At 34.3% G+C, this 22505-nt stretch overlaps 1 protein-coding gene across 1 annotated transcript; it reads right to left on the bottom strand.

Moving 5' to 3' along the window:
• Positions 1 to 20796: 20796 nt before the first annotated feature.
• LOC120158796 (probable WRKY transcription factor 40) lies at positions 20797 to 21234 on the bottom strand. Its single transcript, XM_039169549.1, has one exon. It carries the CDS (start codon positions 21232 to 21234, stop codon positions 20797 to 20799), a length of 438 nt encoding a protein of 145 aa, XP_039025480.1.
• Between the last annotated feature and the right edge of the window lie 1271 nt (positions 21235 to 22505).

Here is a 22505-nt window from a genome sequence, read left to right as displayed (position 1 = left end):
TCACACCACCATGGTATTCACATTGAGCATTCTCGTCATACCATCTGGGGTAAGGGGGCTTTATTGGCTCTATAGGGTAAGGTGACACCATGTGAGTGTCAAAAAAACTGTTGGTATAATTATTTGTACATCATGGGAATATGATTGAATTGTTCCGTTTCCCTTTCCTTCCTCAGTTCCCTCTGATTTTGTTTAGAAGTACCTGACGGTACAGTTGTAGTTGTTTTCTTGCTTGAGATCGTAACACCTTTGTTGGCATTGTAGGTGTTGACGTTGTTGATCTCTCTGTCTTTTTTCTTCATGGGAGGTTTCTTGCTTGATTCCCCTCCCTCTATTTTGCCTTGCTTTATGACCAACTCAATAATCTCTCCGGCCATAACCAAGTCCGAAAAGCTTCATGATGTGATTGCGATCAGGTGCCCGAAGTAAGGAGCCTTCAGGGTCTGTACAAAGAGCTTCCTAGTTTTCTTTTCATCCAAGGGTGGATGAACTTGCACAGCCAAATCCCTCAATCTCTGTGCATATTATTGGAAACTCTCGTTATGCTTCTTCTCCAGGCTTTGCAGTATAACTCGGTCTGGTATCATATCATTAATGTGCTTGTACTGCTCCAAGAAAGACTTGGCCAAGTCTTTCCATGTTTTGATGTGAGTTCGGTTCAACTGATTGTACCATCGAATAGGTGAACCAAATAGACTCTCTTTGAAACAATAAATTAGGAGTTGATCATTTCCCATATATCATGCCATCTTTCGACAGAACATAGTGATGTGGGCTGATGGGCAATTATTAAGGTTGAATTTCTCGAACTTAGGGACTTTGAATTTTGGTTGAAGTACCAAATATGGGACTAAGGTTAGCTCCGATGCATTCACCCCGTAATAGTCATGGTCCCCTTTGACCATTTTTATTTGGTCTTCCAGCATCTTAATTTTCTCTTCCATCTTCTTCGTCTTATCCTCCTCATCAAAATATGGTATGTGGTAATCATTCGGATTACTGTCAGGATTGGTTGCAGAAGTATGTATCTTAACAGCAGATGTAACTTTCCCTTTGGTAGCTGATGAGTCCACGGGTAAGATTCCGGGTGAGATAACCACCTGTGGGGTTGGTGGTATAGTTACCCCATCAGACGAACCACCCCCGGGTGCACTGGTTTAATGTAAGCCAGATAACTTGGCCACAATCTGATCAACCAAGGACTCTTGGCTCTTTGTGATTGTATCCAAAGTACTATGACTTTTATGGGCTATCTTATCTTCCAGTTCTCTCTGTAGTTTCAACATGTTATCCTCAATTTGAGTGATTCTGGCCTCTATTTATCTTTTCTTTGTTCGAGTATTGTGCGGATGATTCGTGTTTAGAGCTTGTGGAGGTAAACTTAGTATTTGTTCTGTCTTCTGATAAGACATGTTATGTTAGTTAATATGAATGTAAAAACATGGAAAATATAAAAATAAACATGGAAAATAAAATGAAAAGTATGAAATGCATGATGTATGTAATTTAGAGGCATTGATCCAGAAGAGTGTCTGTTATTATAAATAATTCTTATTTAAATAAAACTGTTTTATCTTTTAAGAGACATAAAAACAATCTAAAGGTACATCCGTACTAAATCATCTAGACCCCGAACAGCTTTTAGTAGGTTGACAAGTCTTCTTCCTTCATCTGTAACCGGTTGGATGCCTTATCGAACCACTCTAGCTTCCCTTGCTAAACCATATAAATGAAGAATCATCTTCTGTACTTGCTCCAGGAAGTCACAAATGACTGCATCTTTAGCCTTCACCCTTTGCCGAGCTTGTTCTCAACGGAATACCAATGTAACCCTCTATCAAATGGCACTATATCAAGCTCGCTTTCTTGCTTCTTGAATCAATCCACAATGGCTTCTAACTCAGCTATGGTTTTGCCATCCCACTCTTGCTATTTCTGTTAGGATTTTCAGAAGCTCGAATCGATAACCGAAACGGTTTGCAAAGAGGGGTCGGAACAGTTTTGTGTTTAGGGAGTAAGTAGATTGAAAGATAGAGAATTGCACAACGATTTATAGTGGTTCGACTTTCTCAATCAAAGTCTACGTCCAATACCTTAGCTCCTCACCAAGGATTTTCCAATAAATTCACTAATTTGTTCTTTCTTTTAAGGACAAAGAGATAACCTTACAACTCCCTAGTTTTTCTGGGCTAAACTAGAACCTTTCCCTAGCTTTTACACGGGATAAGCTAGAACCTTTCCCCTTTACAAAAGGGTAAACAAGAAAACCTCTCTAAGGTAGGTGTTTACAAGATTGAGCTCACAAGAACAAAATATTTACAAGAGAAAGATGAAATAAGATTGAAAAACTCTTCTCTTGTGTTTGATTGCTTGGATAGTTGTTCTCTTACTTCTTCAAGTGTCCTTAGCTTGTATTTATAGCTTGGAATGTGTTTGAAGTCATATCTAGCCGTTGGGGATGTTTTGGAGCCGTTTGGGAATGATTTTTCTACAAAAATAGGCTGCCCAGAATGGGGGGAATCGATACCCCTTCATAGGGAATCGATACCCCTTCATAATATTCAAATATTATGACCGTTGGGTTGATGAACAGTGAGGGAATTGGTACCCTCAAGGGGGGAATCGGTTCCCTCCGAGTAATCTGTTATTTCTCGGAGCCAAACCATGCTGGGGGAATCTGTACCCCCTGGGGGGGAATCTGTTCCCTTTAGGCAATCTGGTTTTTCTTGCTCAAATCCAATTTTAATGAACTTTGAATTATTTTTGAAAACTTTGAATAAATTCAATTCAAGTCCAAAAACATTTTGCCTTTAAATTTGTTATATCGAAACATATTTTAACAATCTCCCCCTTTTTGATATAACAAAACATTTGAAAAATTATTTTTGGCAAAACTCCTCCTTAATAAAATGTTTAATGAAAAAGATACCAGTTGTTACCAATTGTTGAAAAATATATGAAAATGTTAAGCTCCCCCTTTTTCATTAAGAAATTGAATTTTTTAAACCAAACTTCTTCCCCTTTTTGTTATATAAAAAATAATTCAATCTTTTATGCATAGATTTTTGTTTAAATATTATAAAGTTTTAATGCATAACATTTTCAAAAACATTATGCATGTGCTCTTAATCTCTATAATCAACATTGCATAATGTTTTATATGTGAATGGGTTAAAAACATAATCTTTTGAAAAATAAAATTGATAAAAGATACAATGTTTTATTTCAAATGATTGCAAAATTGATTGACATTGCATCTATCTTCGATTATGCTTGTTGGTCATAAAATAGGGATATATACATGATGCATTTAGATTTTATTGATATGACTATTTTGTTCCTAGTTGTTAGGGATGAGCATGATAATTTGTTATGGCATAGGAAACTAGGACATACTAGTATGAGTGTTTTGTAACGGTTAGTTCAAGGAGAATTGGTTCGAGGGCTGCCTAAACTAAAATTTGATAATGATAAAATCTGTGATGCTTGTGCTAAAGGAAAACAAAAGCGAGTTTCTTTTAAATCTATTAATGACGTATCAACTAGTAGAGTATTACAATTGATCCATATAGATCTTTTTGGGCCAACTAGAACTACTAGCTTGGGTGGAAAAAAATATGCATTTGTCTTGGTAGATGACTATTCTAGATATACTCGAGTTCTATTTTTAAGTACTAAAGATGAAGCATTAGAACATTTTATCACATTTTCAAAAATAATCCAAAATGAAAAAGGTTACTCTATAACTAGTGTTAGGAATGATCATGGCACTGAATTTGAAAATCTTGGATTTATTGAGTTTTGTAATTCTAATGGTATTAGCCATAATTTTTCAGCACATAGAACCCCTCAACAAAATGGAGTTGTTGAGAGGAAAAATCGAACTTTAGAAGAAATGGCTAGAACCATGCTTTGTGAAAATAATTTGCCAAAATATTTTTGTGCGGAAGCCACAAATACCGCTTGTTATGTTATAAATCGAGTAATGATTAGGCCAATTTTAAAGAAAACTCCATATGAAATTTTCAAAAATAAAAAGCCTAACATTAGCTATTTTCATCCTTTTGGATGTAAATGTTTTGTTTTGAACAACGGTAAAGAAAACCTTGGCAAATTTGATGCTAAAAGTGATGAAGGAATTTTTCTGGGTTATTCCTTAAATTCTAAAGCTTATCGAGTATTTAATAAAAGAAATTTAGTTGTAGAAGAGTCTATACATGTTGTTTTCGATGATAATCCCCTTCCGAGGAAGGATTCTTGTGTGAATGATGATGTAGGTATTGTAAATACAAATGACGTTAAACACGACGTTGGAGATTCATCATCAAAGGAAGATAAAGATGAGGAAACTCATGATCCTCTTGAGAATCCAACCATTGAAGAAAGGGAAATATCTTATCCAAGAGAGTACAACTATGTTAAGGATGGTGAGATTATAGGTGATCCATCCAAAGGGGTAACAACTCGATCTTCTCTTAGAAATATTTGTAATTTTGTTGCATTTATTTCATGCATAGAGCCTAAGAATATTAAAGAAGCATTAAATGATGAATATTGGATTATGGTTATGCAAGAAGAATTAAATCAATTTGAGAGAAGTAAAGTATGAACATTAGTTGAAAGGCCTAGTAATAAATCTACTGTAGGTACTAGATGGATATTTAGGAATAAGCTTGATGAGAGTGGTAATATAGTGAGAAACAAGGCTAGACTTATTGCTCAAGGGTATACTCAAGAAGATGGCATAGACTATGATGAAACATACGTTCCCGTAACTAGGATGGAAGCAATTAGAATGTTATTAGCATTTGAATGTTTTCATGAATTTAAACTATATCAAATGGATGTTAAAAGTGCATTTTTAAATGGTTTTATAAAAAGAAGAAGTGTATGTGGAACAACCTCCAGGTTTTGAAGATTCAAAATTTTCGGATCATGTTCTTATATTGACAAAAGCACTTTATGGTTTAAAACAAGCTCTTAGAGCTTGGTATGAAAGATTGTCAAATTTTTTAATTGAAAAGGGTTTTTCAAAAGGGAAGGTTGACACTACATTGTTTTTAAAGCATAAAGATAAAAATTTATTAGTAGTTCAAATCTATGTTGATGATATAATATTTGGTTATACTAATGATGTTCTTTGCCAAGAATTTTCTAAGCTAATGCAAAGCGAATTCGAAATGAGCATGAAGGGGGAGCTCTCATTTTTCTTGGGGCTCCAAATCAAGCAAAGAAAAGATGGAATCTTCATCAATCAAGCTAAGTACGTCAAATATATGCTCAAGAAGTTTGGATTGGAAAATGGCAAACCTCATGACACTCCAATGAGCTCTTCAACAAAGCTTGACTTAGATGAAGGAGGTAAATGTATAGATGTTGAATTATATAGGTCAATGATTGGATCTCTATTTTATCTAACTGTAAGTAGACCGGACATTATGTTTAGTGTTTGCTTATGTGCTAGATTTCAATCATGCCCTAATGAATGACATTTACTAGCTGTTAAGAGAATCTTTAGATACCTTAAATACACTCCTAGTTTAGGACTTTGGTATCCTAGAGACTCTAGCTTTAGCTTGCATGCCTTTTCTGATGCGGATTATGGAGGATTCAAATTAGATAGGAAAAGCACCTTCGGTACTTGGTAATTCATTGAAAATATGCTGATTTCTTGGTTTTCAAAGAAACAAAATTGTATTGCATTATCTACCACTGAAGCCAAATACATTTCAGCTAGTAGTTGTTGTGCACAGGTTTTATGGATGAAACAACAACTTTTTAATTATGTAATTGAAGTAGGTACCATTCCTATCAAGTGTGACAATACTAGTGCTATTTGTCTCACTAAAAATACCATCCAACACTCTAGAACTAAGCACATTGAAATAAGACATCACTTCATTAGAGACCATGTCACTAAGGAAGATGTAGTTCTAGAATTTGTTGATACTTTGCATCAATTAGCGGATATCCTTACAAAACCTTTAGATAAGGAACGTTTTTGGACACTTAGGAGAGAATTAGGTTTAACTGACCTATCTTCACTTAGTGTTTAAAATAATTTTAGCACTTTTAAGACTAAATGAAAAATGCTTATAATAGTAATTTCTGATTACATTCATTGTTATTAGTTAGGGGGAGTTTATGATTCTTGATGAAAAATTAACTTTATGTTCAAATGTAGTTTAAGGATTAATTTGATTAATTGAACATAATTAATTTTTGATATATGAGTTGCCAATACCACTAGAGAAGATATATTTAGCTTTTTGAGTGTTTAAAATACATATTTTTTTAATTATAGGGCAGAGGGAATCGATACCCCCATAAGGGAATCGATTCCCCCTTTGAATGGGAACCGATTCCCTCCTTGAGGGAATCGATACCCCCCACGGGTTCTGAATATATCACGACCAGAAAACCCATTCTCTCAAAACCTCTCTTCTTTCTTAAACATTGTTCATCCTCTCTTTTTCTCTAAATTTCCTTTTTTTGCCAAAATCATCAAATACAAGTCGGAATTAGATCTTTCTTCAACTTATAATCCTTGCAAACAACATCACATTCTCATAAAATCCAAAATTTAAAGGTAATATTTCAAAATCCTCTATTTCATTGATTTTTGAACTTAGGACTAGTTTTGATTAGTTCTAAGATGAACATTACATCAGGCATTGGTTATATGATGATTTTATAACCAATTTCGTCAAAAACACTCAATTTTTCAAAACTATCTTTAAATTTCGAAATAAAAAAAAATCGAAAATTGTTGTTTTAATTGATGTTTTTGATTCAATTATGTTTTCATAAAAACTATACGTATTATGATTTTCAAACATTATTTTCCAAATAGTTTTTCAAAACATTGCCCTTTAGGATTCGGTTTAGAGAACCTTGAAATATTGAGGACTCATTTGAGTTTTGGGTTTGATTATATTGCATACATGTGTTTAAATTTGCAGGTTACATATTCTATTCTGATTCTTAAAACATGTCAAATCCTAAACGACCTAGGACATTGTCTAGTTGTTCAAGTCAAAACTGACCTCTTATTCCTCCACCCAATCCAAATAACCCAGATATGACCATTCTGAACTCTTGTTTCACGTACCTGATTGTAGACAAGATCTATATCATAGGTACCATACCTATTTTGAGTCATACCTATAGAAGATATGGACTTCCAATATCTTCCTACTCTTAAATCCTAGAAGTTTGATAAACTCTTTAAACTCAAACCTTTGGTTTATCATCAATTAGTCCACATTTTTCTATTCCAATGTGATATGTGTCCAAAACGAGCGCTGATATGAAATTATAGGAATTCGATCCTATCTTTTAGGACAATTCATTTTTATTGACTCCGGCACAATCACTACCCATTTTGGACTAGATAACTCAGGTTTAATGAAAAAGAGACTGTGGATTCACCCAATAGGTCTAAGGATAGTGAGAGTACCCTAAGAAGTCATCGTGATAAATTCCTTCATTATTTGATCTCTTGGTGGTTTAGACCATCCAGAGGTAGGTACTCCTCCCTTAGGAACATAGATATATGGTGGATATACTGTATCCAACATAAAAAGAAGATTAATCTGCCACAAATCATCTTTAGTGAGTTTCCATAAATACTATTCCTTTCAAGAATATAGAAACCTTGGTTTATGGTTGTCTCCTTAGTAATTTCTTTATCAAAATCGGTCTTAGGGTCTCTTCTGATATTCCTATCCCTCTTCAAAACCAAATCAATCTTACTTTCTTGAAGAAAGCAAGATGGAAAAAGGATAAGGAAATGGGCCAATGGATTTATCATCCCGAACTCAGAATTTTGAATTGTGAAATATTTTGATGTTCATGGTTGTTTTATTTTGGATGTTTGAATTTGTTGGATAATTGGATATTTGAACTTACATGCTTATATATTTGGTTTGGTTTTAACTTTCATTTTGAGCTTAATGTTTATTTTTGCATCATTTATATATTAGTTGCATTATGACCAATTTTTGTCATTTCACATTGTTTATGAATATTGGATTATGGAACTAATGGCTAATCTTTCTCTTGATTATGATCTTAGCAGCTTACGCTATATTTAGTTATCAATTGGCTTATTGTTTTTCAAAAACTTGTTTAAAATATTTTAAAGGTCTTTTTGATTTAACAAAAAGGGGGAGAAATGTTTGTGTTTTTAAAGGGGAGAAGTGTTAAAGTAAGGGGGAGTAATTTCAAAACTTGATTTCAAAATCTTAAAATTACTAAAATGTTTTGTTATATCAAAAAGGGGGAGATTGTTGAAAACATTTTGATGTTTCGATATAACAATTTAAGTTAAATGAATTTTAAGATTTTCCAAAAAGATTTTCTAAGTATATTCGATATAATTATTCGAATATTAAAATATTACTCCAAATCTTTCAAAAGTCATTTGTAATCCTTACTAAAGTGTAAAATTAAGTTTTAATCTTAAAATTATTTCAAAATAATTTTACAAAGTATTTCAAACCTTTTCAAAGCCAAAAATTACAGTTTTTCCAGAGGGAATCGATTCCCCCCAAAGGGGTACCGATTCCCCCTGAATGGTTTTGCTTCGAGAAAAACAGAATGCTCGGAGGGAACCGATTCCCCCCAGGGGGTATCGATTCCCCCTTGTTTAACGGTCAAAATATTTTAATTTTACACTTAGGGAACCGATTCCCCATGAGGGGTACCGATTCCCCCCACGCTCCAAGCTGTTGTATTAATGGTTTTCACACTTAAACGGCTCCATTGACTCCACTAATCATCCCCAGCATTCAGAATCAATTGAGGGAGTATTTAAACAAGTTCTGAAGCCTTTGATCAACAAGAAATCATAGAGAAACAAGAGAGAAAGCATCAAACACCAAGTTTGTGCAAATCAAGCCAATTTTCCTTTCAATATTCATTTTGCTTTCAAGAACACCATTTGTGCTCATTTGTAATTATTTTTTAGTGTTCTTTTCTTGTTCTAGAATTGTGCAAACATCTTACCTTGTGAGGTTTTCCTTGTAAGTTTGCAAATTTGTGTATTTCTATTTGAAAAAGAGTGTGCTCAAGAATTTGGGGTATAATTCTTGAGGGAGTTGTAAGGTATTGTTAAAATATGTTTCGATATAACAAATTTAAAGGAAAAATGTTTTTGGACTTGAATTGAATTTATTCAAAGTTTTCAAAAGGTTTCAAAAATAATTCAAAGTTCATTAAAATCGGATTTGAGCAAGAAAAACCAGATTGCCCAGAGGGAACAGATTCCCCCTAGGGGGAATCGATTCTCTGGGAACAGATTCCCCTCCAGGGGGTACAGATTCCCCCTGCATGGTTTGGCTCCAAGAAATAACAGATTACTCAGAGGGAACCGATTCCCCATTGAGGGTATCGATTCCCTCACTGTTCATCAGCCCAACGGTCATAATATTTGAATATTATGAAGGGGTATCGATTCCCTATGAAGGGGTATCGATTCCCCCCATTCTGGGCAGCCAATTATTGTAGAAAAATCATTCCCAAATGGCTCCAAAATATCCCCAACGGCTAGATATGACTTCAAACACATTCCAAGCTATAAATACAAGCTAAAGACACTTGAAGAAGTAAGAGAACAACTGGCCAAGCAATCAAACACAAGAGAAGAGTTTTTCAATCTTATTTCATCTTTCTCTTGTAAATATTTTGTTCTTGTGAGCTCAATCTTGTAAACACCTACTTTAGAGAGGTTTTCTTGTTTACTTATTTTATCCTTTTGTAAAGGGGAAAGGTTCTAGCTTATCCCGTGTAAAAGCTAGGGAAAGGTTCTAGTTTAGCCCGGAAAAACTAGGGAGTTGTAAGGTTATCTCTTTGTCCACAAAAGAAAGAACAAATTAGTGAATTTGTTGGAAAATCCTTGGTGAGGAGCTAAGGTAATGGACGTAGATTTTGATTGAGAAAGTCGAACCACTATAAATCGTTGTGCAATTCTCTATCTTTCAATCTCCTTACTCCTTAAACACAAAACTGTTCCGACCCCTCTTTGCAAACCGTTACGGTTGTCGATTTGAGCTTCCGAAAATCCTAACAATTGGTATCAGAGCCTAACTCGTTAAAAAGGTTTAACCACCTTGAGACGATCCTAGAAGAAACTCTACCAATTCCCAACGCAACCGACAAAGAAATGACTTTTTCCTTCGGTGCTTATTATCTTGAAGAATATCCTATTATGGATTCACAACCGGTCAACAAGCCACCCTTTTTTAATGGAGCAAATTATGCACATTAGAAGAATAAGATGATGTAATTCATTCAATTATACAATCTAGGAGCTTGGTACTCAATCATGGACGGTTACTCCTCTCCACCCGGCAAGTACAACGATTGGAGTAGAGAATAGCAGAAAAATTTTCAGCTTAATTCTAAGGCTATACATATTCTATTTTGTGCTTTAGGCCCAAATGAATATGGAAGAGTCTCATCTTGTTCCAGTGCCAAAGAGATTTGGGATAAGCTCCAAGTCACTCATGAAGGAACCGACGAAGTGAAAGAATCAAAGAAAAGTCTTCTCAACCATAGCTACGAGAACTTCAAGATGAAACCCGATGAAGACATCAAAGCTATGACAGATAGATTTTCTGTGATTGTCAACAGTCTCAAGGGATATGGAGAAGTAATACCTAATGATAAGCTTGTGAGGAAGATGATCTACTCTCTTCCAAAGGAGTGTCAATCAAAGAAGACGACCATTATCGAAGCAAGAAACTTAAAGTCTCTCACTCTCGACGAGCTAATTGGTTCCCTTCTCACTCATGAGATGATGGTGAAGGAAAAACAAGAAAGGGAAGAGAAGAAAAAAAAGTAAAAGAATAATGAGGAGGTAGGCATTGCCTTCAAATCCACCATTGAAAGCTATCAAGATTCAAGTGATGAGGTGGATGAAGACGATGATAAATAATAAGAAGAGATAGTCAAGATCTTGAAGGAACTCAAGAGATTCATGATTTCCAAGGAAGTGAAACATAAATCAACCAAAAAGAAAAGTCCCCCGATATGTTTCAATTGTCAAAGAAAGGGGCATGTCAAGTATGAATGTCCTCTTCTAAAGAAAAAGGGGAAAAAGGCATTTGTTGCATCTTGGAGTGATGAAGATGATTCCAATGATGAAGATGAAGTAGTCAACCTATGCCTCATGGCCACTCAAGAAGAATTCAAGGTATCTTCTAACTCAAATGAATTTAATTCATTTACTTTTAATGAGTTACAAGATGCTTATAATATGTTGTATTTGGGATTTGAGACCATGAATTCCAAATATACAAAATTAATTTCAAAACTCAAAAATAAAGATAATTTGATTTTGAAAGCAAACTTTGATTTTGAAAATCAAAATGAAATTTTGAAAAATGATTTAGAGCTTTCAAAAATCAAAATAAATGATTTAGAAAAGAAACATTTTGAGTTAGAAGTTAAGCTTGTAGGCTTAACAAAAGAAAAAAAAATTAATTTCTAAAAATAACCTATTATGTTTAAAAATGGCAAAATGCTCACATTGTCATTTTTATGGTCATTTGGAACATACTTGTCCTTTAAAGAAAGGAAAACATTTTAAAATTAGACAAGTATGGGTTCCTAAGGGAACAAGGGGCATTGAAACTAACGTCCAAGGATCCAAAACAATTTGGATACCAAAATCGAAATGAATGTCTCTTATAGGTGTATGGGAGCAATGGTGATGAAGATGATGATATTCAAGATGCTCTAGCCACACATGAAAAAGGAATGGGTAACCTCTAAGCTTAATGCTTTTAATTTTGGTTATTTGGTTGCTCATTTAATTTTAAGCATGCATGAGTTTTGATTTTAAATAATTATAATCTCATGTATGTTAAAAGGAAATTATGATGAAAATTTTAATGTCTTAATAATGTTTCATAATTTTTAGTTCATCATAATGAATTTTGGTCAAAATTGGTTTTAAATGAAAATGATATCTCTCTAACAATTGATATTAACTTTTCAAATGTTTTGAATTTACAAATTTTAAATTTTTGACCTAAATTTAAATGATTATGCATATGGTTTAAATGAAAATGATATCTCTCTAACAATTGATATCAAAATTTTCAAAATGCATAACATTTTTGGGAACTTTATGCAAATGCACTTAATTTTAAACAATTGGTATTAATATCAAATTTCAACAATTGGTATTGCATAAAGTATTTTAGACTTGGATATATTGAATTTCATGTACTACTAACATGTTTGTCATTCTTTGTTGAAATTCAATTTTGTTTAAGTGTCAAGTTCTTAAAGCTAAATTTTATTTGGAATGCATTTATTGAGGGGGAGTTTTTGATTTTTCAAATAAATTTTTAAATGTCAAATTTACCACTTACTCTCCAATGTTATTTTAGAACTTTAAAAGATTGAATTATTTTTGATATAACAAAAAGGGGGAGAAGTTTGGTTTAAAAAATTCAATTCAAGTCCAAAAACATTTTGCCTTTAAATTTGTTATATCGAAACATATTTTAACAGTTTCTGAAGAGACTTATCTAAGTCAGCTAACTGGATTCTCAAGTGCTTGTTCTAATACTGACTGTCTATCAAACGCCTCTGAGCAGTCTTTAGCTATTCTTTCAGAGTCTCTCTTTCATCATGCCCTTCAAACTTTCTTTTCAGACTGCTAGATTCTCCTTTCCAGTACTCAGAAGTCCTCTTCATATTGAAGTTATTCTGGACTTGCTCTTGGTACCCCTTTCCAAGTCTTCGAACTCAAAACGAACTTTCTTCTGTTCCTTCTCCAGCTTGTCTGCCCGATCCTTCTGAGTATCGGCATCTAACTTTCACTGGTATCATTCGGCTTCAAGTTCTCTTACCCTCTGTTTTAGTTCATTCTTCACAACTTCAAATTCGTCCCTTGCTATCTCTAGCTCGGAAGGAACATGCTTAAGATGCTCTTCAATAGTCCGAGTGTCCTTATGATCTGGCACAAGGATGTTGTCATTTTTTCTTAACCTTTGCCACTCCATATGGTCCAGAGTGAGCATGTTCTTGGCAGCCACGACATCTATTCAGAACACTTTCTTCCATGACTCAGCTACTTCCTTGATCATTTTCTTATAGTTATCGTCGTGGTACGTAAATTCTGATCCAGAAAGTCCGTATGTTACTAGGACAAGCAGACATGCCCTATACTGTCGGACTGCCAGAAGAGGAGAATACCCAACTCCTCCCCATGGTCCAAGTAGGGTCATAGTGTCTGAATCCCCTCAACGGAAGAGAATGCCATTGTTGGCTAACCAAAGGGCTCTCTAGGTAATATCCCAGTCTTAAAGATGTGTGAAGACTTTCATCCATTTTTCTTTTGAGGTGCCTTCGTGCCACTTCAGATTGTTGAATTCCCCCAAAAGGTGAATAAGTGGTGCAAAATTGGCGGTAGGAAATCCCGTTAATCTTCCAGAAATGACTGTGAATCCAGACATAGAGAAGCTACGAACACCCTATAAACCTTCCTCTGTCAGTCTTTCTGCAGTAGTTGAGAAAGCGAAAGGTCTCAGCTAAGATTGTCGGTGCTGGATATAATCACCTCGTGAGTTGTTCAAACAGTTCCACCACAGCCGCGTCAATATATCCCAAAGTCTTTGGGAATATAATCAAACCATGTAGACCCAGTGCGAAAAGATCTATTGTCTTCCATTCATCAAGATAGTTCTTCATCAGTTGCTTGATACGAAGCCAATCAATTCCTTTCAAACTGCCTTTATGTTGAGCCTGGTCAGTTACCAATTTTTTTTCAACCCCTGCAACCTTGGCTAATCTATTCTCGAAAGGATGACTTTTGATGTGTTTGATGTAGGTCATCTTCAGTCTGATGCTTTCATAGTGCAGCAGTGAGTATACTCTTCGATTGTGGGCACCATGTCTTCCTGGTTAAAGGTGAAACAACTGTACCTCGGGTTCCAGAATTGAACCAAGGCTTTGATTAAGGGCTCATCAGTCTTGACATAAAGCAAAAGTGCAATATCACCGTACCGCTGGCTGAATTTCTATTTCCGGTCACTCTTCCAACTGTCCTAGATGTCCCGAAGCTCTTGTACATCATTCTGCTTTAGGCTAATAGAGGCGTAGCTAACAATTCTGACACATACCTTCCTTGAAGACTATCTCCCTTTTCTTTCTGGTCTTTTCGAACCATAGTCGGACCTCGGCGTTTTTTATCTCTTATATTACAACCCCTTTGTCCATTTATGTAGATTATTTATGTATAACTAACACCTTTTTATGGATTAATAGCCTCTTTTATGATGCAAATGCTAGAAAGACAAACACGAAAGCACAAAGTTAGTAAGATAAAATAAATAAATAAACAAATGATGAAAGTAAAAATAAATGAAAATACTGCATGATTAGGGTAAAAACATCCTACGTTTTGAAATGGGGTTTCGGGGTAGGCTCTAATTCTCTGTAGTCTCCTGGTTTATGTTCTAAAAAGGTACCCGAGTTCTCCTTGATGGTTCCCCCTTGGGCTTGCCAAACATTTAGTCCTAAGCCCATTACAAGCTTGTGTGACTAAGTTAAACTCGAGAGGATACATTCCCTTATGTCTGTGCGGTGAATAAATTCACACAAAGACATAAGGTGTATGAATCCCGAAGGCTACATGCTAGGCCTATGCGGAGAATAAATTCTCACGAAGGCGTCGCTTTCACCCCCCACTTAAAAATGAGTTTGGAGCTCGAGTTTAGAGCCTTAGGTGGAAAAAAAGTTTGATAAACTGAAACCATTGAAAGAAATCGTCAGTACAACTATTTATTTGAAAAAAATAATATTTGAAAAAAATAATCAAAAGTAAGTAAAAAAAGATCAAAAAGTTACCTTACAATTTAAATTTACCCTTTTCATTAAAAAGACAACTGGAAATTACCTTAGCTTGACTCACTTACCTGTCCAGTGGAGTCGCCAAGATGTCGGAATCGTCTTTCGGGTGGGCCTGGAATTGGACTTCGACGTGAACAAATGGGTTGAGTCGCTACCGATCATTTATTTTAAAAACAAATAGGTTGATCAGATACTTTGATTTCTTACCTAATCTGCATCTTACCAAAGATGTGTCGGATTCGGGAGTCGGTTACAGTCAAGGAAGGATTAACACCCTTGAACTGCCCTTTCGGCACTAATTAGTTTCTAATTGTCTTTAATTAAGAAAATTGCAAGTTAAATTAAAAAGGTAAAAATTGATCCGAATTACTTACCTCTGATTGATTAAACGAAGACCCTTAAAAAGACATAAATGTCAGATTTATAATGAAAAGCTGAATTGAATTAAGATAGAAAATGCTAAATATATAAATAATAAACAAAACAAGAAAAAAAGATACAAAGAGAAAAATAATAAAATAAATAACATAAGGATAAAAATAATAAAATAAAATAAAAAAAATAAAATAAAATGGTAAAATAAATAAACATTAAATATAATAAAAAATGAATAAAAATAAGAATAAAAATAAAACAAAAAGAGAACAAACAAATAAAAATAAAATAAAATAAGAATAATATATATATATATATATATATACACACACATATAATGAGATGTATGGAAAACAACTAAAAAGACAAACCGAAAATAGATAGGAAAATAAAATAAAATGGTAAAATAAATAAACATTAAATAGAATAAAAAATGAATAAAAATAAGAATAAAAATAAAACAAAAAGAGAACAAACAAATAAAAATAAAATAAAATAAGAATAATATATATATATATACACACACACATATAATGAGATGTATGGAAAACAACTAAAAAGACAAACCGAAAATAGATAGGAAAAATATAAAAATGAGTAAAATAAAAAGGGAATAATAATAATAATAATAAATATATATATATATATAAATGTTGGAAAAACAATAATAAAATAAAAAAAAAACAAAAAGAATAAAGAATAAAGAAAACAAAACAACTAAAAAAATTATATATATATATAAATAAAATGTCAAATTGAATAAATAGAATAAAGCGAAAATTAATTAAAAGGCCTAAATTGAAATAAAAATCGAAATTGAGGGTCAATTTAAGAAGAATTCGATGTAAAAGTCGAATTTGGGGGTCAAAATAAGTATATAAAAAACACAGGGAGGCTAAAACTATGATTTACCCTCTCTGATTTAAAAACACGCGGGTTGCGTGTGTTATGGGTCGGGTAAGCGGGTATCATGGGCTTAGTATATAAGCCAATATTTTTTTTAAAACTTTCATTTTTCACTTCTCAACACCGAAACCCCCCATTTTCCATTTTCTCTCAAAGTGTTCATGTGTTTTTCATGAACACGAAGAACAACCACCGTGGCGTGTGTTATGGGTCGGGTCAGCGGGTATCATGGGCTTAGTATATAAGCCAATATTTTTTTTAAAACTTTCATTTTTCACTTCTCAACACCAAAACCCCCCATTTTCCATTTTCTCTCAAAGTGTTCATGTGTTTTTCATGAACACGAAGAACAACCACCGTGGGTTCCAGAAACCGGTGGCCCACCACCTCGCCGACGGTCGTTCATCGACAGTAAAAAAAAATTTCTTTTTTTTTTTTGATTTTTCGAAACCTTTTTCGCATACTCTTTTTAAAAATCATGTTATTTTTTGTAAAAAGGCCTCGAGGGAGAGTAAATCTAGAAAAAGAATTTTGAAACTCCTCTCCTTCTTGTCATCTGCCAAACACCCCTTTTCGGGGTTTTCAAGTCAAAGGACAAATAAGAATCAACATGCATGTGACAAAAACAACCGAATAAGGTAAAAAATAATACCTTTCTTTTATTACCCTTTCAAAGACTTTACAAACACTAATATTTCTCTTTCATATCTCGTATTTTTTTTGTATCTCTTGTGTAATATTGTTTATTTTTGTGTGTGTTGTTTACACTTATTGATAATGCTAAAAGAGTCCTAATCAAACAGAATTTGTTGCACGGTTGTTGGTGGCTTGGAGTCCCACAACACCACGTTGTGTTTACTGTCGAGAAGAGCGACGGATGACTGAGCGACTAGGGCGAGAGCTCTTCGAAAGTGGGATTGCGATGTTGTGGAGAAAAGAAGATATTAGGGTTGGAAACCCTAATATGCTAGTTCAGGTTACAACTCCACTGGATCCGGTTCGGGATCCAATCAGGTCGCGTGTCTGTTTGGGTCTGGGTGCTCTGTTGGGTAGCTGATGGGCTATGGGGCATGTACATAAAAACATAATAAAATGTAAATATATATATATATATATTATATAACATAATTTATAATAACGTAAATATGTTATGTAACATAATAATATTGGACGAAATTAGGTGTCTTCAAGTAAGGATATCTGAAGTCGTTTAGACACTTTTATTTAGTATTTCAGTTATAAGATCTTTACTATAGCGAATAATCGTTAGTTAATTAGTGATTTTCATTCAATGTTATTGAATTTTTTTTGAAGTCGATTTAGGTGCAATAAAATATTAATTAATTCAGTTCTAACTGATCTAATATGATGATGTCTTAGGTCAATTATCATGCTTAGGAAGTAATTTCTCGTTTTCAAAGAAGAAAATTTGTTCATGTATGATCTTCGGTATTATATTCAGTTTCACCTTTTTTTTATAAAGAATTATAACTGAAATCTTTAGATCTGTTATGACTTTTTTCCTAAGAAGTAACTCTTACTATAATAAAATGTTCTTCCAAGTTAGTCTGTAATTGCAAGTTCTGATAAAATTTTAGTTTTGTACGACAATCTGAGTATATAAATGAACTCCTATAATAGCATTAGGTTCGGTTTTGTTTGAATTCTCACTCAAACACATCATGATTCACTTTGAAAAAAATGATTTTGGCCAACATTATCTCTGTAATCCCAAGACTACTAAAGATTCAAGTAATGTTTTATATTCTGGATTGAGATAATATTTTGGTCTGAATTATTTGATTTCTTTCAAACTCTACATAAATCAATTTTGATATTTGCTTACGGCTTCTTCATTTGATTTAACGGATCTATTTTGAAAATCAAAAGAATATAACATCTGTATCACTCTGATTCAGACTATCTTAATGGGAAAAAGTCAATTTCGACTATATTCTGGAAATAATACATATTTTAGAGTAAGAATAGAAGTGAGTAACTGCATACTTTTTTATTGGAGTAACTGCATACTTTTTTATTGGATTACCTTTGGTTATTTCCACGTAAGATTCATTTTGTGTTTTATTGATAATCTTTACAAGTCATTTTATCTTATTCAGGTTCAAACTAATTATATTCTTGATAACTAACTTGATTGTTTACTTCTAAGATTGTTAATCATTGTAAGGCTCCCTTATCCATAAATTCTGACTGAGATCTGAAATTTATCTCGCGATTTTAAAATACTTTTCTTGAGGCTTTGTATACGCGATTAAAACTTCACTACAACTTATTATTCGTAGTTTGATGGTCTGTTTAAGCAGGTTATTTAGATTCTCGAAGTTAATTTGAAAGGTTGCATTACAGGGTTCTAAGATAGTTGGGTGGTTTGTTTATTGTCGGTTGAATGTGCCTATAATACTAGTTACTAGACCAATATTCATATGACATTGTATGAGGCCTTGTATGGTCATTGATGTTGTATTCTACTATGTTAACCGAGTTATCTGAGAAGGCGATTTTGGGATCCGACCTTACACAAGCTTTGTTTGACAAATATCTTTTACCGATCGGAAGAGAAGTGATATTGAGTTCTTTATGGATGGACGATTATTTCATAGGATAACTCCTTTGATGAGTGTACTCAATTTTGTCCATAAGGGATGAATAAGCCGAGATTTCTTAGACTTACCATATTCTGCATTCAGTATGACCATTTGCATAGCAACTTGAGTTATCACCTAAGCTTGAGCTCATTGATGATATCTTCCATTTCTCTATGTTGAGGCGTTACTGTTCCAACTAGTACCATGTCATTTACGTTAAAAATATTGAGGTGAGACCTGATTTAAATTATGATGAGGAGCCTATTTAGATTTTTGCCTATGTGGATCGAGTTATGAGAAATCAGCGTATACATATGGTTAAGTTACTGTAGAGTAACCATAGTTTTCTTAAGGTTGTTTCAGAGGTTCAAAGATCAGTGATATATTAAATAACATTATAACGTGAAAAGAATATATATATATATATATATATATATATTGTATGGTTAGAGAAAGTAAAAAAAATTGGAGTAAATAATTGTCATAATACTATAAATAATTATAATAAAATTAGTATAAAAACTTGAATAACTCGACTCGAATTTCATAAATTCGATTCGACTTCAAAAAGTTTTAAGTTAAGTTTGAGTTGTGAAATATGACTCTTAAACTCGAATAACTCGATATTTTTTGACACGACTCGGCTCGATTGAATGCTCACCCTTTCTTCTTATTATATGTGTGGTGTTTGTTTTACTGAAATCTAGCGAGGTTTCATCAAGTAGTTTCTTTGATTTTAGTGGTTTAGGTACATACCATGAAAATATTTATCTCTTTTCAACGAATATAATTGTTTTTTATGTCATTTTTGTGAAGCTTTCTCTCAAATAGACTTAGGAACATGTTCATTCGGTTGAGGTTTATTTGTGTAATAATGAGATTTCATATTTATATAAACTTTGATATGATCGGATAATTAGTATTGTCGCAACCGTCTTTCGGTTTGGCCCCGGAATTGGGCTTCGACTGGAATTGATTGGGTTAGGAGTCGCCACCGACCACTTTAAAACGAATTTAGGTGGGTCGGGTACCATCTTACCTGATCTGCGCTGTACCAGAAACGTGTCGAGTTCGGGAGTCGGTTACGGTCAAGGAAGGATTAGCACCCTTGAACCGCCCTTTCGGTACCAATTAATTTTTCGGTTGTCTTTAATTAAAATTTAAATTTAAATTTAAATTTTAAAACATTTGATTCGTATTATTTACCTTTGGTCAGTTGGAATTTTTCTACAAAGTCAAAAATGTTAGTGAAAATAGAATAATAATTAAATAAAAATATTAAATCAAATCATAAAAATAAATTAGGGGTTAGATTGGCAATAATCAAATTTAAACATCAAAATTAGATTACAAAGAAATGCATCAAAGATAGAGTGACCATGAGAAGAATTATACCATAATATTTGAAGTGACTATAGACGAAATTTGCCCCAAAGTCCAACTTCACGTGGGCTTTCTTTGATTCAAGCATACAAGTATACTTATATATATTGAATATCCATGGTAAATACTAGAACAGGGTTTTGACAGTATTGAAGTAAAGTATTACCCCTTTGTAGTCTCAGTGGAGAAAATAACAGTTCATTACTGTTTGTAAGGCATGCAAGAAAGTGGTTATTCGTAGTATGCAACAGTACACAAAACATAAGCATAAACACATTGAGTTGTAAGTAAATTGTTTTTGTTTTAAACAAACAAGTCAAGAACAAAAGCCATTTTTCATTTCACTCTACAGACCATACCCGTTATACCACATGTTGCCTGTGATCGTCGCCGGTCAGTCTTCGTCGCTGTCGATGGACATAATACACGAGCAGCTTCGCCTTGATGAGAGAAGCCCGGATCTGAAGTCCAAATCGCCTGGGTATGATCCGATCGACATGAAACGGCGAAAAATCGTTTGGCTATCTTTTCTCCGATCCGCCAACATCCACCGTTAGATCGTTTTAATTTTGAGATATGTTACTCCTGATGATCTCTTCTCTGCTCTCACCGTTCGAATTCGTTATCTCCAATCTCCTCAAATATGCTATTGGGTCTTTCATGGTCTTTCGGATATGCTGCTCTTGGTTTTCTTGAATGAGTTTTCATCACTACCGCTGCTCTCGGCATTGGCAGTGAAACCAATCATGGTGGTACCGTAATCTTCACACTCGGCTTTCTTCTTCTTTGAAGATTCAGTTTCAATGTTCTTACTCACCAGTTCCTTGTATTGTTTTTGCAAAATCGTGTAGTGCTCGCAGACAACCGTTAGCACCTCGGTTAGCTTCTTGTTCTCGGCGTTGGAATTGTCAAATCTCAATCGGCAGAGGATGAGGAATTTGGAGAGGTTGATGAAGCCATCTTTGTCGATGTCGATTTCCTCCATGACGCGTTTGAGTTCCTGCTCGAGGGAGGAGCACCCTAGCGCTATCAAGACATCGTTGAGCGCCGCCCTATCGACATGTATAGCAGTGCTCGGTTGCCGCAAATGTGCCATGGAAGCAGGCTGTGCTTTGTCACCCCGTCAACATTGTAGAGACTATTGGCAACTCCATCTCTCGAATATTGATTTCCCTTCCTCGGTTTCGGCTTCCATAGCAGTGATCTCACTCCCCTTTTTCTGTGAAAAACCGAACCCCCCTTTTGGATATATAACTCTGTTTAAAATATTAAAAGCAGAGAGGCTCTACAATCAAAGAGAGAAGAAAAGTCCCTATTCACCTGACCCCCCCTTTTCCAATCTAAAATCCCTTTAAATAAATAGGCAGGTCCTGATAAAGATTCCCACCTTCATTTTGAGAGAAAAAGAAGGAAACATGCGTGGTTTTAATTGAGACGTGGGGTGGAGTTGGTAACTAATTGGATGGTGGTTTAGTGGATTGTTTATTGGTTGAGATAATGGTGGGGTAGTAGGGTTGTACATGGGGCCTACAAAATTAAAAAAAATATTACTAACAATAATGATAATAAATAAATTAAATAAATAAGTAAATAATTATATGATAAAAAAAAAATTAAAACCCGATCAAAAACGAGTGTCTACAGCTGCCCCTCTTTGCATATTTTTGTGTTAACAAGAATAGGGCAAAGATGAAAAAAGACAACAAGTTTTTGTCCGGTTCATTTTGATTTGAGACTTGATAGTGTTTGTTGTGACACCAAGTCAATCCATTGGGCACGATATCATTCGTCGTGAAGTTGGAATCGGCTCTGGAACTGGGAATTTTTGTTGACAACCAGCGGTCCCTTCGTCGTGAAGTTGAACTTGCGTTGTCTGGAGTCCAATATCTTTCGCTGTGAAGTTGAAATTGACACTGAAATTGGGAAGTTCTTTGTTGACAACCAGCGGTCCCTTCATCGTGAAGTTGAACTTGCGTTGTCTCGAGTCCAATATCCTTCGCTGTGAAGTTGAAATTGGGAAGTTGTTTGTTGACAGTCAGCCGCCCATTCGCCATGAAGTTGAGCTCGTGCTGTCTTGAGTCCAATATCCTTCGTTGTGAAGTTGAAATTGGCTCTGAAATTGGGAAATTGTTTATTGACAACCAGCGGTCCCTCCGTCGTGAAGTTGAACTTGTGTTGCCTGGAGTCCAATATCCTTCGTTGTGAAGTTGAAATTGGCTCCGAAATTGGGAAATTGTTTATTGACAACCAGCGGTCCCTTCGTCGTGAAGTTGAACTTGTGTTGTCTTGAGTCCAATATCCTTCGCTGTGAAGTTGAAATTGGCTCTGAAATTGAGAAGTTGTTTATTGACAACCAGCGGTCCCTTC

Source organism: Hibiscus syriacus, unplaced genomic scaffold, assembly GCF_006381635.1.
Source record: "Hibiscus syriacus cultivar Baekdansim isolate YM2019G1 unplaced genomic scaffold, ASM638163v2 tig00111330_pilon, whole genome shotgun sequence".
In the NCBI taxonomy this organism is placed as follows: domain Eukaryota; kingdom Viridiplantae; phylum Streptophyta; class Magnoliopsida; order Malvales; family Malvaceae; genus Hibiscus; species Hibiscus syriacus.
Note: the sequence above shows the minus strand (reverse complement) of the source record. Positions and strands in the feature narration are given on the sequence as shown.

Coding starts and splice junctions, on each gene's coding strand:
- LOC120158796 (XM_039169549.1), bottom strand. CDS start 21,234: ATGGCACATTTGCGGCAACCGAGCACTGCTATACATGTCGATAGGGCG.